At 41.2% G+C, this 15,838-nt stretch overlaps 1 protein-coding gene across 2 annotated transcripts in view; it reads left to right on the top strand.

Annotated features, from left to right (window-relative positions):
* Window positions 1-15,838, top strand: part of pkd1a (polycystic kidney disease 1a) — an 87,889-nt gene that overhangs the window by 34,803 nt on the left and 37,248 nt on the right. For both annotated transcript variants that reach the window (XM_026170194.2, XM_080302731.1), the window contains 12 exons: window positions 52-314; window positions 519-899; window positions 1,150-1,632; window positions 1,730-1,861; window positions 2,213-2,388; window positions 3,026-3,156; window positions 3,724-6,347; window positions 8,537-8,731; window positions 8,832-9,131; window positions 9,248-9,666; window positions 11,422-11,572; window positions 15,382-15,534. In XM_026170194.2, coding sequence (XP_026025979.2) covers window positions 52-314; window positions 519-899; window positions 1,150-1,632; window positions 1,730-1,861; window positions 2,213-2,388; window positions 3,026-3,156; window positions 3,724-6,347; window positions 8,537-8,731; window positions 8,832-9,131; window positions 9,248-9,666; window positions 11,422-11,572; window positions 15,382-15,534 — 5,408 coding nt within the window. The remainder of the gene's footprint in view (window positions 1-51; window positions 315-518; window positions 900-1,149; window positions 1,633-1,729; window positions 1,862-2,212; window positions 2,389-3,025; window positions 3,157-3,723; window positions 6,348-8,536; window positions 8,732-8,831; window positions 9,132-9,247; window positions 9,667-11,421; window positions 11,573-15,381; window positions 15,535-15,838) is intronic.

Below are 15,838 nucleotides of genomic sequence, written 5' to 3'. Positions count from 1 at the left end.
TGCATGTAAAAATTTCATTTTTAAGAGATAACACAAAGCTTCTTGTCTTAGGCTGCGGAGGCCCAGCATGTGCCCCGGTAGCTCTTTGTGTCTCAACTGACACCAAGAGCAGTGATCCATCCTCTTGCCCCCGACTACAGCAGTGGTGTCCCTTCCAGGGTCGGTGCCTGCCCCTCTCTAATCCCTGCCCACCATCTTCCTGTCCTAACTGCACCCTTGTTCAGCACCTGACAGCTGGGACATTTAGGCCCCGATACATCCTACAGGACGAGGTGGTTTTCAGTCTGCCAGCAGGATCAGCTTTACATGTGCTGGTGAGAGGATTCGCTTTTGCTTCTAATATCAGTGACTTAATTTGAGTATGTATACAATCAAAATAGATAAACAGTTAAATGATTGCTGCTGTTGTGCAATGCCTGTTAGGTCACTACTAAAACTGTGTTCAGTAAAGACATGTATTTAAAGACAAATTGGTATCTGCCTTTAACTTAAACCTTTCTGGTCCCTGTTTCTCACAGTTAAAAGACCAATTGGAGGACATTTTGGTTTCACGTGGTGATGTGATCGCTCTGCAGCATGATGCCGGTCCATCCTCCCTGCTTCACTGCCAGTCTTCCCCACAGTCACCATGGCGACAACCTGTTTTAGGTCTTGAACGATCGGAGTGGTTCTGGATCAATAACACCAGACTCCCAGCAGACAGTTCACCGGACCATGACCCTGACCTTCTGCCTGACCCGGAGCTCGACATAGAGACACTGGTGAAGACTGGCGAAGCAGGCTGGCTGGAGGAAGTGGTTTGCCCTGTCAGAGTGCTCTATATGGAACGGAGTACGACTCAGCTGCAGGGATCGCAGCTGTCTGCTGGGCTTCCTCAACCTGGAAACTACAGCCTGCTGGTAAGCCATCAACACAGCATGCATGTGAAAGATTTCTACATGCAGGTGGAGGCCACTAAAGAAGATGGAACCTGTAGTGAGGAGTTTGAAGTGTTAGAATTAGTATTTTTTTTTTCCTATAACACCAATGTTGCAAGATACTTAGGTTTTAAACATTTGAGGAAGTTTTTGGCTGTTATCTTTTAGCACATTTATTAGAGTGGTTTGTATTTAATAGTAATAATTTAAATAAAATGCATTTACATTTCAGGTGACTTCTGTTGAACCGTCATACTCAGTCTCTGCATCGTGCCCATTGCGGGTGGTGGCTCCACTGGGCCTGACAATCCTCCATCCCCCTGTGCAGAATGGCACCCTCTACATTCAGTCCAATGACACCCGGCTTCTACTCCGTGTGCAGTCTCGTGACCCAACAACGGTATCTTGGCATGGCAGTAATCATAGTGCCACTTTCAAGTCTGAATGTCCCCTGGATTTTTTGTCCAATCCAGCACTCTGTCAGCTGGGGGCAAACCCAGGATCTGGTGGTGTGGTTGCAGAGCCCAGCCAGTTTGCAGTGCTGGATCTTAGTCTGAAAATGGAGGAACACAAGGATCCAGTGAAGGTGGAGCTGGAAGCCCACAATAATGTAATAGAGGCCAGCCTGAAAGTGATTGTTCACCTGGAAAAGCCACTGAGAGGATTGGTGGTGCAGCCACATCCTGCACGCAGGGTACTGATGGAGTCAGTTGTGGTGAGTTATTTTGCTTATAGGCTTATTTGAATGACAGTTTTATGAAGAGATCATAATTCGTGTTTATACCCTGCATTATGCTCTGTGTCTATTGTAGAGCTACACAGCGTCAGTGCTTGAAGGCTCTAACCCCACATTTAAATGGACAGTGGATGACAAGCCCTACTTCACTTATTATAACACTGTCCTCAATGTCATCTACCAGAATGCTGCTATCTACAAACTTACAGTGAGTTTCTGTCTCATCTATGAAGTCAAACTGTTGTCACACCTGGGCTTACATATGGACACATTATGACAATTTTTAAAAAATAAATTAATATGTAAAACATCTGTTTTTGATACCACTTGCATCAGATAGGCTGTGTTCGCTCATGCACCTTTGTCATTAAGGTGTAGAAAAATTCAGAGGTGTAGTGTGTTGCAGTGAATGCAATAAATGTCTGGGAAATGAATTTTAAACTGAGAAATGAACTGTGTGATTGGTTATCAGAATAACATAGCGGTTGTCGTTGTAACAGCTTTTTATGCAGATGTGACACAAGGCTAATGTCATACTGACTATGCGCTATCTTCCCAGGTGACAGCCATGAACCATGTCAGCATGCTCACAGACCATTTCAACGTAACCGTAGACCGGCTCCAGCCCATGGTCAACCTCACAGTCAGGGGAGTGCCAAATGTGGTTCCCCAGGGCTCCACTCAGACTCTTACTGCGTCGGTGGTCATGGATATGTCAGTTTCTGCCACTTTCCGGTATGAACACCAGGGTGGATAGATGGACAGCGTTATTTACAGTGATCCCATAACTGCCCATTTCTATCTCTATTACTTTTATTATATTTTTAAGGCTGAGTGAAAAACTGTTTGTTTGTTTTCTCTATTTCTCTTATGCTTTGCTCTTCTTTTCTGTTTTTCTCTTCTTGTGTGCCATAATAGCACTGCAGCAGTCAAGTCAAAGAGAAGCCTTGGATTTATAACTGTGCGGTTAGGGAAGATTGCTGACAAGAATTTTCCCCTCTGTGCGGCTGTTTCCCCTCTACTTTTTTTTTTCTTCATTTTTTTCTTCCACTCTTTGTATCCCACCAACTTTGGAGTACTCTCTCACTTAGTTTCTCTGCACTCTCACCATTTTTGGTTCTGAGAGGCTTCCTCAGTTCCAGTTTCCACTTCGCCTCATCCAAACCCTTTATTGCATCGTCAGAAAAGATTCCCACTTTCCATCTCTCCAGTTAGTGCGCCTGTGTTTGTGTGCATGTATTGGTAGTACTCGTGTTGTCTTTATAACCTTGTTTACACATTCACTTTGTTGGTGCCGTAAACGACATAAAGAATGTTGCTTTTTTTTATTTGTAGATTTCTGATAATGTTTTTGCATTGTATCATGTTGCAGATGGTCTTTTGGTGATGGAGGATATAAGGAATTTGAATACAAGCCTCCCTACTCTTCCTCCCTCTTTTGTCAAGACTCACCTAATCAAGTCCTCCTAAGCAACAATATTACCTATAATTACTCTCAGCCAGGTAACAATAACAGCTTTGAAATAAAAAAGCCTATTTTTGTGTGTTTTGTTTTTTTTAAGCCTGAAAGTAGATAATAGCTTACAAGTTATGATAATCAGGTTGAATAAGTTGAAGCCTCTCTCCCCTTCAGGGCTGTCTCCTTATGCATATTGGACATTTCACAGCTGTTTTGAATACATCAAAAGAAGCATGTTCTTGATTGTGCGCCTGGACCGTTACACTGCTAGTTCTTCCACTGAAGACTGTTTTTTAATTCTCAACATCAAAGTCCAATCTGTTTTACACCAACGTTATCAGACTGACTGGCAAATTTTAGGTGCATGGTGAAATTTCAGACTTAAATGCAAGAGGTCAGATTGGGACCTCTGAGCCAGCTCAGTGGAGCAAAATCCAAAACTATAACTGAAGAGCTGGAAGAGGTCCAGAAGTTAAATTTGAGCTAAATTTAAATCATGCATGTTTTTATTTGTTTGTGGACAGAGTCACAGAACTTTATGATCCAAACATGTACAGAAAATATCTTCTTTTTTCATGATTTTCCCATTCCCACCTCTTTTTTTTTTTCAGGAATATACACCGCACTGGTATCAGTTTCCAATCGTTATGAGAACATCACTAAGAGCATCAACATGAGCGTCTACAGCATCCTCACTCATGTCAATATACAGACGGAGCCAGCACTTCTCCTCGCTGGCAAATCAGCTTTTTTTGAGGCTCACCCTTTGCCCACACCGTATGGAATTCACTATGAGTGGCACTTTGGAGATGGCTCTGTCACTCAAATAGGTCGCCGTGTGCCGCACACCTTTACAGAGTCGGGCAACTTCACTGTTTGTGTTTCAGTAAACAACACCATCAGCTCTAATAGTGCCTGTGCTGAGATGTTTGTGTATAAGGAGATTGAAGATCTAACAGCTAAAAGCACTTCTCCCACAGAGCTTCACAGTCCTACAAAGGTGTGGGCACACCTTCGTTCGGGTAACAACATCACATGGACATTCGCAATGGGTGATGGAAAAATTTATACTCAGTCTGAGCCTAACGTGTCACATACCTATACGATAGATGGTAACTATACAGTAAATGTGACTGCTATGAATGCTGTAAGCTCTGGGTGGACAATCCTTCCAGTTCAGGTGTTTGTCTTCCAAGTTATAAGAATGGAGCCTTCCGGATGTGTCCGAGAGCAGACCACTGTCAACTTTCAAGCCTGGGTGTCTGGTAACGCATCAGCTCACCTTTACGAATGGAGCTTTGGGGACGGAAGTCCCAACGAGACACACCGTGGCAACCCCAGAGTCTCTCACACTTATTTGGCAAGTGGGAATTACCACCTTTCCTTGCTCCTTTCCACTGGTTTGAACAAGACCACCAAGGCCAATTTCTTCACCTGGGTGTGTGTGCAGCCAGCTTTGACCAACATCAGCCTTACCCCTGAGAAATCCCATTATGCTGTGGGAGACGAAATACAATTCTGGGTTAGAGCTGAACCTCAATTTAACTACAGTTATCAGTGGGACTTTGGTAAAGAGGAAGACCCTGTGCTCATTCATGGTTCAGGGAGTATGGTGACAGCATTTAAGAACCCAGGTCTCTACATGGTGACGGTAAATGTTTTCAATAACATCTCCAGCAGTAATGCTAGTGCTGTCATTGAGGTTCTGATGCCCATTGGACCAATTGTCATTCAGCATAATGGCACAAAGTATAATAATTTGACACTTGGAGCACCATACACTTTTATCAGTTCTTCATTGGCCTCCAATGTCACTTACACCTGGAACTTTGGAGATGGAAATCAGCTTACAGGACAGAATGTCCTTCATACCTACAACATCTCTGGAAAATACAATATCACGTTGAAAGCAGCCAACACAGTTAGTCAGAATGATACTACTTTAACAGTTATTGTGATTGCACCAATCAGTGGGTTGAGAGTCAATGCAAGCTTGGTAAAAGTCCCTCTCAACGAGTCAGTCACCTTTGAAGCCCAAATGGCAGACGGCGATCGGTTAAATGCGCGGTTCTCTTGGATACTGTGTGACCACTGTACCTCAATCCCAGGGACCTACAAGATGTATTACACCTTTCGTTCAGTTGGGACTTTCAACATCATTGTGACGGCAGAGAATGATGTAGGAACAGCACAAGCAAATATCTTCCTGTTTGTCCAACGTGAGTTGGAGGGGCTGCAGATTTTGGCAGAGGAGACTGGCAGAGAGGGAGGCACCAGATTGGATGGTTGTTGCTTCCCTACAAACCGAGGTCTCAAACTTCAAGCTGGATTAAAGGAGGGCACCAACATGACCTTTACTTGGAACATCATCAGAGAGCTAGATCCTGACAGCTCATTCAACAAAACTGGGAAAACCGTTCAACTGAATTTTCCCAAGCCTGGTCCTTGTATCATCTTACTCTGGGCAGCCAACCTTCTGGGCCAGCTCTCTATCAACAGAACCATCCGCTTTCTAGAACCAGCCGGAGATGTGCACCTTCAGATCAGCAAAAACCCAGTGGCAGTCAATGTCTCAGTAAATCTCACAGTACTGACTACAGAAGGCTCAGACCTACAGTATCGTTGGTCTGTAGATGGGCATGCTCTGCAGTGGAATATGCCCGGGAAGACCCACACCTTCAACACTATTGGGGAAAAACAAGTAACTGTTGAGGTCTTTAATGAAGTTAGCTCAAAGACTGTGTCAAAGCGTGTCAGTGTCCAGGAAGTAATTTCTGGCCTAATCTTCTCAGTCACTAATGGGACTCAGGACAGTTACATAGCAACGGGTGTCAGCATCTTTCTACAGGGGAAGGTAGTGACAGGAACCAATGTGACATGGACATGGCTGCTGGATGGAAAAACAGAAACGGGAAAGAAAACATCTGTAATTTTTCAGGAGCCAAAGATAGCCACTGTTACTTTGAATGCCACCAATGGTGTCAGCTCGCAAGTGTTTTCAAAGGAATTCTTTGTTCAGGAAAGGATTGATAAGTTGGACTTTAAGGCAAGTAAGAACGTTGTAGCAGTGAATGAAAAGGTGGACTTCATTATTTCCATGGCAGCAGGTTCGGACGTTGAACTGATTCTCAGCATCAGTGGCGATGCAACTGTTTACGCTAAGCCTAATCAGAACTACAGCCACGTATTCAGCAGGGTGGGAACATACAATGCCAATCTCACTGCTCACAACCAGGTAACGTAAAGGAAAAGGTTAGATAATGTACATTGTAAGAACAAGTCAGTTTTACTCAAGATATGAGATAAAACATATATTTAAACAGATACTAAATAAAATACTGTCACTTAGAGCTGGGCGATAGAACGATAACGATATGTATCGCGATATAACTTTTACTCGATAGAGAAATTAAGCTATCGCGATAGACCTCGCCGCTCTTGTCCTCTTTAAAAAAAAAAAAAAAAAAGGTCAGCCAATCCAAATTAAGTAGCGCAGAGCCGAACCAATCACAGCTGCAGCGTCACGTCGCGTGACTTGTTACGTACAGCACAAGTGCCAAGCTGCACGTGTGTTTGTTTGGGAAGCAGCCAGCGGGTAATGGAGCCAGCGCGTAATGGAGGAAATGAGTGTGCCGACTAGAAAAATCAACCGAGCGTGACCGAAGGTTACAGAAGAGAAAACAGATGATGGTTCCAATGCCGGAGAGATTGTCGAACGGAAGAGCCAAAGAAGTTCCGTAGTGTGAAGGTATTTCGGCTATTTCAAGTCTGACAAAAAATAGAGTAGCGTGCACTGTAAATTGTGCCGAAAGCAAGTCTGGAAATACAATAAACTGGTGCATGCGTCACACTGTGCGCCACGTTATTGTTTCGGTGAAATGAATTTCTACAATACTGTTAATTCTACTCTCTGCAGTGTTTAAATGCTTACATATACACACAGTTACTGTCCGTCCACACATACGACTCTGTTCTGCTTCTATGCCCCAGCTTTGTTTACTTTTTCCCACCGAGGCTTCTAGACTTCTGATTGGCCAACATTTCTGCACGGTTAGGAATCTAGCGCCACCTGCTGCTTTGGCATGTTCATAGCAGCGTTTTCCTTCATTTCTGCCTTTATGTGTGGACGGGATTATTTTTTAAAACGAAAACGGAAAATCTCCGTTTTCAAAAATACCCGTGTACGTGTGGACGTAGCCTCAGTCTCTGACTGGAAGCGCTAATTCGTCATTCGGCTTTTGTCAGACTAAAGTAACTGTTAAAACTGTTTGAAAAGCTAAGCTATACAACAAGGAGAGATTGAGAATTTCCTTTTAGTTCTCAGTTTATTTGATATTGACAAAAGTTAGTCAGTTTTGTCTGTTCTTCTGTAAAACAAACTAAGATTTATTTTTAGAATTAATATTTTGTTTCTAAGTGGAATTGACAATTTAGTAGTTGTTTCGTTTGTTCTATTTTGAAACTTAAACGCTTTAGCGGCTGCCTTTTGTGTAGTTTGCAATATTTGCCTTTATCTATCTGAAAAAGTCTCATGTTCCTTAAGTACATCTACCCTGTCGAACTTATTATGGGAAATAAATATTTAAATGAAAACAAGCTGCTGATTATTTCACATTTTACTTGTGAGCAACGGCACATTTAAATCTTACAAATATAGTTATTTGGCTTATATCGTGATATATATCGTTATCGCCTGAAATGAAAAAAACATATCGTGATATGAAAAAATCTCATATCGCCCAGCTCTACTGTCACTTGAAATTCAGTCCCCATCATCACCTTTTTTAATGTCCCAAATGTGTTCATCTAGGAAGTATATCATATAAGTTTTCAACATAGTGCCCTTTATAGAGTCAGTGACAGCATTTTTCTGTTTTTTCATGTTTATCAGGGAGTTTTTGAATGTTTTGCGCTGCACTATAAGGGGCAAAGTAGAATAATCAAAATTACTTATGCTAACTGGACTGTAGAAACATATATCATACCAGCATTATGTTAAAACTAATACCATGTATTGATTTCATGCAGAAATAAGAAATAAATTATTTATAGTGCTGTCGTTCATCTCGTTAAAATGACGTTAATGCCATAACTGCATTAATGCCATAACTGCATTAACGCGGCAAATCTCCGTTAGCGAGTTAGTGCGGATGGCCCTGTGCATGGGGCTGCACTGCGCTAACGCGTTAACGAGCTAACCGTGCTAACGCGTTAACGAGCTAACCGTGCTAACGCGTTGACGCCGTGCAGCCCCATGCACGGGGCGATCCGCACTAACTCGCTAACGGAGATTTGCCACGTTAATGCAGTTATGGCGTTAACGTCATTTTAACGAGATTAACGCTGACAGCACTAATTATTTATTAAATATGTTAATCAAATCGGCACAATTCCCATATTTGTTTGCCTTGTCTCTCTGTCCAGGTCAGTTCTAAGAGAATCAATCTCCATGTTGAGGTGATGGAGCTGGTACATGGGCTCTCCATTGAAGGAATCTCAGATGCAATCGCAGTTGGTGAAAATAAAATGTTTGTGGCCAAAATATTGGCGGGCAGTTCTGTTACTTATCTGTGGACTTTTGATCTGCACCATCACAAGTCATCACATATCGGCAAAGAGGTAAACTTGGTTGCATATTAAAATTTTCATAATATCGACATAAATATCACAGTATAACAGGCAGTGGATTGCTGTAACTCACTGAATCACATCATTCCAGGCACACTACACTCCAGAAGAACCAGGTAATTTGACCATTCACCTGAAGGTTTTCAACAGTCTGCAAGGTCAGGAAGTCACCAAGTGGATATTGGTACAGAATGTGCTGAAGTCTGCAGATCTGAATGCTGTGCCAAGGAATACTCTCATTAATAAGACGGTGAAATTTAGAGCCTACATCCTCCCCGTATCTTATCCTGTGGTGTGCTTGTGGCACTTTGGCGATGGCTCTGCTCCCGTTCGTACAAACACCACAACTGTGGGATATGAGTACAGACACAAAGGACACTATCTGGTGCAAGTATGTTTCTTTGAATTCCGTTCTATCTGTATCTGTTAGAAGATACAGCATTTTTTTTTTTAAAGAAATAAACCTAAGTACTGTGATTTTATGAGCTTGTTTCTGTTCCTTGGTAGGTAAACTGCAGTAACATGGTGAGCTGGGTGTTGGCGCAGGTGGAAGTAAACATCAGTGTGTTAGAGTGTGAGGAACCAGAAGTCCATGTGGTTCAAGCTCCACGCTTGTCCATCTGGCGCTTCCAACCCGCTTTGGTAGAGGCCAATGTGGATCTGAAAGGCTGCATACGCTACGGAGCTCAGTACCTCTGGCAGATTTTCTCAGGATCCTCTTGCGATAGTGAAATCATGAAGGACCAATCAGTGACCCCCGGAGCTACGATTCGTCTGCCGGTGGAGGTGGACATGCGGCGGCTGCAGCTGTCGTTGCCTAAGATGGCTTTGGCAGCAGGGAACTACACATTAGTGTTTTCTCTGTCGTATGAAGGTGTGCCTCTGAGGAAGGCTGCCTGTCTGCATTTAAGCATCGTCTCCACTAGGTCAGTAGAAAAAATAGTAACCAAGCATTCATATAAGTTTTTTCTGTGATGTCGATCCTTTTTTCATTATTTACCCTGATTTCAGCATGTGACATGTTTTCCAAACATATTATTATAATAGATTCTGTCTCTGTGAGACAGCTCTGGCTGTTAGCACAGTTGCCCCATGTACCTGCTGTGCAAATCTGTTGTTTTGAACTGTGAATCGTGCAAAGCTACTCTGGTAGAGTCCAAGAATAAATAAATACAACAGTCTATCTCAAATCAAATTTAATAACCAAATTTAAGGAAATGACTCCATTAATATTTCCTTGAATGTCTTTGTGACATTCACTGAAAACGAGTCTGTTTCCTCCCTTCACGGCATGATTGGAGAGAGGTGCTGTTGGTGTTCTGCTCACGTTGTTTCTTATGCGTTATTGATCCTACATGTTCAAATATATGAATTTCTTTCCAATTTATCCTTGAAAAGTGCAGCGATATGGTCCCTGAACATAAAATAAAAATGGTTTTGGAGGGTTTTTTTTTTTTTACCCTCTTAAATTTCCCATTTTCTTCTTTCGTTCTTCTGTCTTCTAAATCAAATATGGGGATCTATTCACTGTGTTGGAGATAGGTTGGGGATAGTGGCTGGTATAAAGGAGTTTAGATGCTGTTGATGGTAGAACAGACTAAGCTGATATTTAATTGAAATAATTTGCACATCCCAGAGGAGGTTAAGAACAGAAAGGTGAGAGATGGATGGTAAAGTGATATAATAATAATAAAAAAGGACTTTAAAGAACAGGGACTAGAGGCTTGGAGAGCAGAGGACATTGACTATTTCACAAGAGTACTGATACTGTAATTTTAAGATGTGACTTAAACATCACAGGAAGTGACAAAGAAATGAGAACAGCAGGAAAACGTGTGACTAAGAAGAAGTAAGCTAACAGTGCAAAAATGTAAACCTAAACTGCGAAAGAAAAACTTACAGTAGAAAAAAGTACAGTACTTGCTTTACATCAGGGGTGCTCACACTTTTTCCGCATGTGAGCTACTTATAAAATGACCAAGTCAAAATGATCTACCCACTACAAAAATCCAAAACATATACTTATTTATAAATATATTGAGGATTCTTTATATCTACAATGTATATACATGCATAACCGCAATATCCAATATTTCACAACACAATTAACTATGTAAATTTTTTGTCATTACCTGAGTTTACTCTGATGACTTGCACTGAATTGAATCAGCCAGGGATGCATAGTCCGGACAGTAGCTGCTGACGGCCAGGTTTAAGAGAAAAAACCGAGAGCTAAAAATTGGAGTTAACTCGCTGACTAGCTTGTCAGTTTTACTACACTTCGCGCCGCTGTTTGCGCATGCGCAGCGACCTAAGCGTCAGAAAAAATCTGATGTCATCTGACTGGCTTCCCTGTATCAATCAAGTGATGGGATGGATGATAGGCTGGCATCTATTTTTTTAATGCCATGCGATCTACCAATACTACCTTTGCGATCGACTGGTCGATCGCGATGGACGTATTGAGCACCCCTGCTTTACATGTAGTTCCGCACAACGTACTGTTGAGGTTTTCTTATTAGTTTCTTATTCCACATTTCTCTACTTAAGTATTTTTATATGCATTAATTGTAGAAACATAGCTCTAACTTTACTGTGTCAATGAAATGCAGAATCAGTTCAGTTCTGCATAAGAGATTGCAAGGAATTTCTTGCTTAATTTGAACCCTTTTTCTTTTTAGGCTGGTGCCGATTATAGAAGGAGGCACCTACAGGGTGTGGTCAAGAACACAAGACCTGCAGCTCAGTGCAGAAAAGTCGTATGACCCTAACATGGACCAAAGCAGACAATCACTACTCCACTACCACTGGGAATGTCAAAACACCTCAAAGGTAAGGACAGGGAGTAACTAGGTTGCTTTGGCCTGTTGTTGGTCATTCTGTTGATAACAATTGACATGTCGTGGAGCAACCTTATTGTAGCAGATAAGGTATTAGTGTCATGCATTACATTTGTGTCTAAAACGCAACTGTCCTTGCCCTGCTGGTCAGACAACAGTGTCCCGTCATGTCTCTTAGGTTTCTTTGTTTTGCCTTTTTTTTTTTTTTTTTTAAGTCTAATAAGTAAGAGTATTAGGGCTGTGCGATATGACCAAAATCTCATATCCCGATATTAAGACATCTATCGTCCGATAACGATATAAATCACAAAAATGTAACATTTTCTGTAAATTCTGTGAATCTCGGGCAGCTCGACTAGCGTGAAGTGTTTCCAGCTGCGCGTCATGTAGCTGGAGTCGAGTGTTTTAACCGATGCATGAAACGATACATTTTTAGACATAAGTTGTAACGGCCGCCGTTTTCTTTGTGAGTATTTATTACACAGCGTGCTGCGGGGAAAAGCCTGTTCTAACGTTTCAGTCTAAGGTTTATTTTTTAGCACCTGGCGGCTCTTTTTTTGCTTCTCATCCGTAAATATTCTGCATCTTTCACGTGATTCAGTTTATTTTGAAAAGTCTCAACAGGATCTTGAGCTCTATTGTTAAAAGTTTATGTGGAACAAGCGGACACGCGGTGGTTTTACCGTCGTTGTTGCTAACGACAACGCATAAAAACAAACGCTTGTCTGTCTGTAGTGTGGTTATATAAAATATAAGAGAAAGAGAGAACTTTAAGAAATTAATATGGCCACTACAGTGACCATCAAAATAATGAAAAAATATTGCCGTAAACAGTTTATTTTGCGACACCACGGAACAAACGATAGCGTAAAATGAAACCATAGATGTTTTTATATCATCATCCGATATATATCGTTATATCGAACAGCCCTAAAGAGTATTACACAAACTTTGCTCTCAGAAATTTTTATTGCAGTTTTTAAGAGTGAATTCATAAAACAGGGATTACATAACAGTCCCAAACACTGCAAATACCTTCAGGATTGGTGTGAAAAAGAGAAATTTTCTTAGGATAGTTTGTGTGCGTTGTGTTAAATTGAGTTGAGTGTATGCTGATGTGTGTGTCCATTTAGTGTTTTTCACACTTAGTGCTTTCTTGGCTGGGCGGGAACACATTCTGCCGGAGCAGCAAAAAAACCCGCAATATAAGACCCAGTGGGATGGGAGTGTCCAGAAGAGTTTGTGTGCATAGTTGTATTTCCATTTTCATGAGGACCAGTTTTAGTGAAGAACTTTTGAATGAGACAATTGAAGGTGAGGATATTTGGGCCAGGCCAGTATGTCAATATGACAAATGTTAGAGAAGTACAGGGCCAACGAGGTGATCGCAAAGATAGTTGTGCAGAGATGTACGGGTGTCCATCTGAGCACATAGGCATTTAAAGGGTTATGTAAGTGTTTAGAGATAAACTATGCATTCCACAGCTGGTGCTTTGCTCCCCACCCTGACAATTACACAGTCCACATAAACACATACACACACTCACACACAGTTGTGCAGTACTGTTGATTAAAAAAAGACACTCAGTTCAAAGACTGAATGAGGAATTAACAAGATCCCAGGTCTTGAAGTGTTCAACACAACATTCCTGACCTTGAATACAAACACAATTGAACATGATGACAGAGGTGGTTAATAAAAGATGAAATAACTGACAAATCATCTTATAAGCTACATTTTACATGGCAGCGGATCTTTGCTTTGTTTCTTAAATACAGCGCACAAAATCAAATATAACGTCTGTGACCATTTTTACTTGGCTGTTCACTTGGTGACTATTTAAGTTGTGTTACAAAATTTACCATACAACTACAGTTGTGAAAATTAGGAGTTTGTGCTGCTTACAGGATGGGAAATAAACTCGGCACACACAGTATTACAGTCATTAAAAAGATGTTGTGTTTTCAGCCATGGAGGAGAACTTGTGTGGGTCTACTAAACACTAAACTTGAACTGCTCTTCTATAGAAATACATTTGTACCGTTGTTATCCACACTTTGTCTTTAGATTGGCAAGCGATGAGTGGTATACAACGAATGAAGTTCAACACAGGCCATTCTGCTTCAGGCTCTGTGCACGCTCACATAAAAACGGATGTTTTTCAGGTCAGGCGACTGTTCGGGCACACAAAATGACCTTTATGAGTGCTGCCTGCTCCAGTCAGAGACGTTATCAGATAATGATGACGATAAAATGGCGAGAAGGTGTAAAGAATATAAAAATTAACCATAAAGTAAAATCCAACACTGTTGCAAATAAGAAAAAATATTAATGGTGCAGAAAATCAGTAATCTCGGAACCTGTCACTCAGTTTTAAAATAAACATTTCAATTCACGTCAGTTATTTCCGTGCTGACTGTGCTCACAGTGCTGCTATTTACATGTGTTTCTAAAGTGTGGGTGCACATCAGAGCTCTGAAACGTTTAACTGGATGCATTTAAAAATTAAATGTAACTTTGTCGTTTGCGGGTACCTCTTTACTTTTTCCCCATGTTTGTCTGTAGATAAAATAATCAAATATATTTAAACTCTTATCAAATATGTTTTTTTTAAGATACTCTGGGACTTAAAAGTTGGATAAGCAATTTTATACATATCAAATACATGAAAGTGCAAGATTAGGTTGGACTTTAAAAAAAAACCTCATTTTAATGTTAACAGGAAGTGTATTTACTGAGTATTTGATTGACTTTATCCTTGTGGTAATGGTCTGTGGTTTTTAGCTCAGCTGCAGGAGAACAGGTTGGGCAGAATGGTATGGGAGCAGTGCCAGGTGACTGACTCACCTGTTGCAAGCTGGCTAATCAACCTCTCCTTTTATGCAGTAGCATGCTGAAACCAGATGACACACATGCTGAGACTCATAGATGATGGTGGGCTTTTGTCCAAACTTAGGAGAAGATATTCCTTTAGCTTTGCTTAGAGTTGAGTGTGCCTCGCCATGCCAGGCAAGCTCCAGTGGAGCACACAGGGTTTTAGTTTATGCAGTATGTGTGAACACTCACCAATAAAAGTCTGTTTGCTGCTCTACCCGGTCTCTGTCCGTGCCTGTGCTGATGGGAACCCACGGGCAGCACAAACCTCTGATACAGCCTCTTTTAGTACTACTGAAAAATCCAAGCCACCAATTAATAATTGACCACGTTGGTGTGTTTCTTACCCTTATTCCAGCCATTATTATTGTAACTTGCTTTTCACAAGTATCTATCAGAGCTCTCGTCACCAATTGGTGAACAACACAGCAACAAGGCTGCTAAAAAACAAGGCAGCACTCTCATATCACACGTATTCTCTCTTCCCGTCACTGGCTTCTAATGAGCTTAAGAATCCACTTTAACATCCCATTATTAACAACTGACAACATGGACAGGCCCCTGCTTATTTATTGGAGCTACTGAGACCTCAGATTTTCAGATCATCTGGTCGAGATCTCTTAATAGTTGCATGCACCATGTTCTGCTACAACCCCAAAAGTGATCAGACTTTTGTTGCTGTAGCACCCAAACTTTGGAACAGCCTTCCTGATGCTGTCGGGTCGGCGATTTATTTGAAACAAGTACTGGAAACTTATTTTTGTAGGTCGGCTTTCCCTTAATCTCTCCCCAATTATTTTGGGCCATAGTTTACAAATGCAAGTGTGTTTGTTGGAATGAATTTGAGACTGTGTGGAACAGGATTTTGTACAACTTGACAGACAGACAACATAAATAAAAAATTGCTGCAAATTTCTTCTTTTCAGGGTCCAGAGCACTGCTCCACCCTGAACTTCGGCCTGGGCTCCAGCGGCCCTGTGCTGGGGATCTCTGGCTCAGAGCTGGAGGCTGAGGTTGAATACACTTTCAAACTGACCATAAGCAAAGACGGCCTGGCACCAGAGTCCACCACACAGACTGTAAGTCTCCTTTTATATACATATTAAATACACATTAATAGCATCAGAAAAGTCAATTGTCATTAAGTTATACACAGATTTTTCTCGGTCTTTATATTTTCAGCTTTCCCAGTTTCTTTCTATTAATACTTATTAATAATGCTTCTTCTAAAAAATGTTTCACAACTTTTGGTTAATTGATCACTGGTGAAAGATATTAATTAGTTATATTAGAAAAATAATTTAATTTTTTGCCATATGTACTGTTGAAATGGTTGATTCACATATTAAACATGACCAAAGTTTGCAATTAGTCTCTATAAGC

This window comes from Astatotilapia calliptera, chromosome 6 (genome assembly GCF_964374335.1).
Source record: "Astatotilapia calliptera chromosome 6, fAstCal68.1, whole genome shotgun sequence".
NCBI classification, from domain to species: Eukaryota; Metazoa; Chordata; class Actinopteri; order Cichliformes; family Cichlidae; genus Astatotilapia; species Astatotilapia calliptera.
This window is presented reverse-complemented; position numbering and strand designations above follow the sequence as displayed.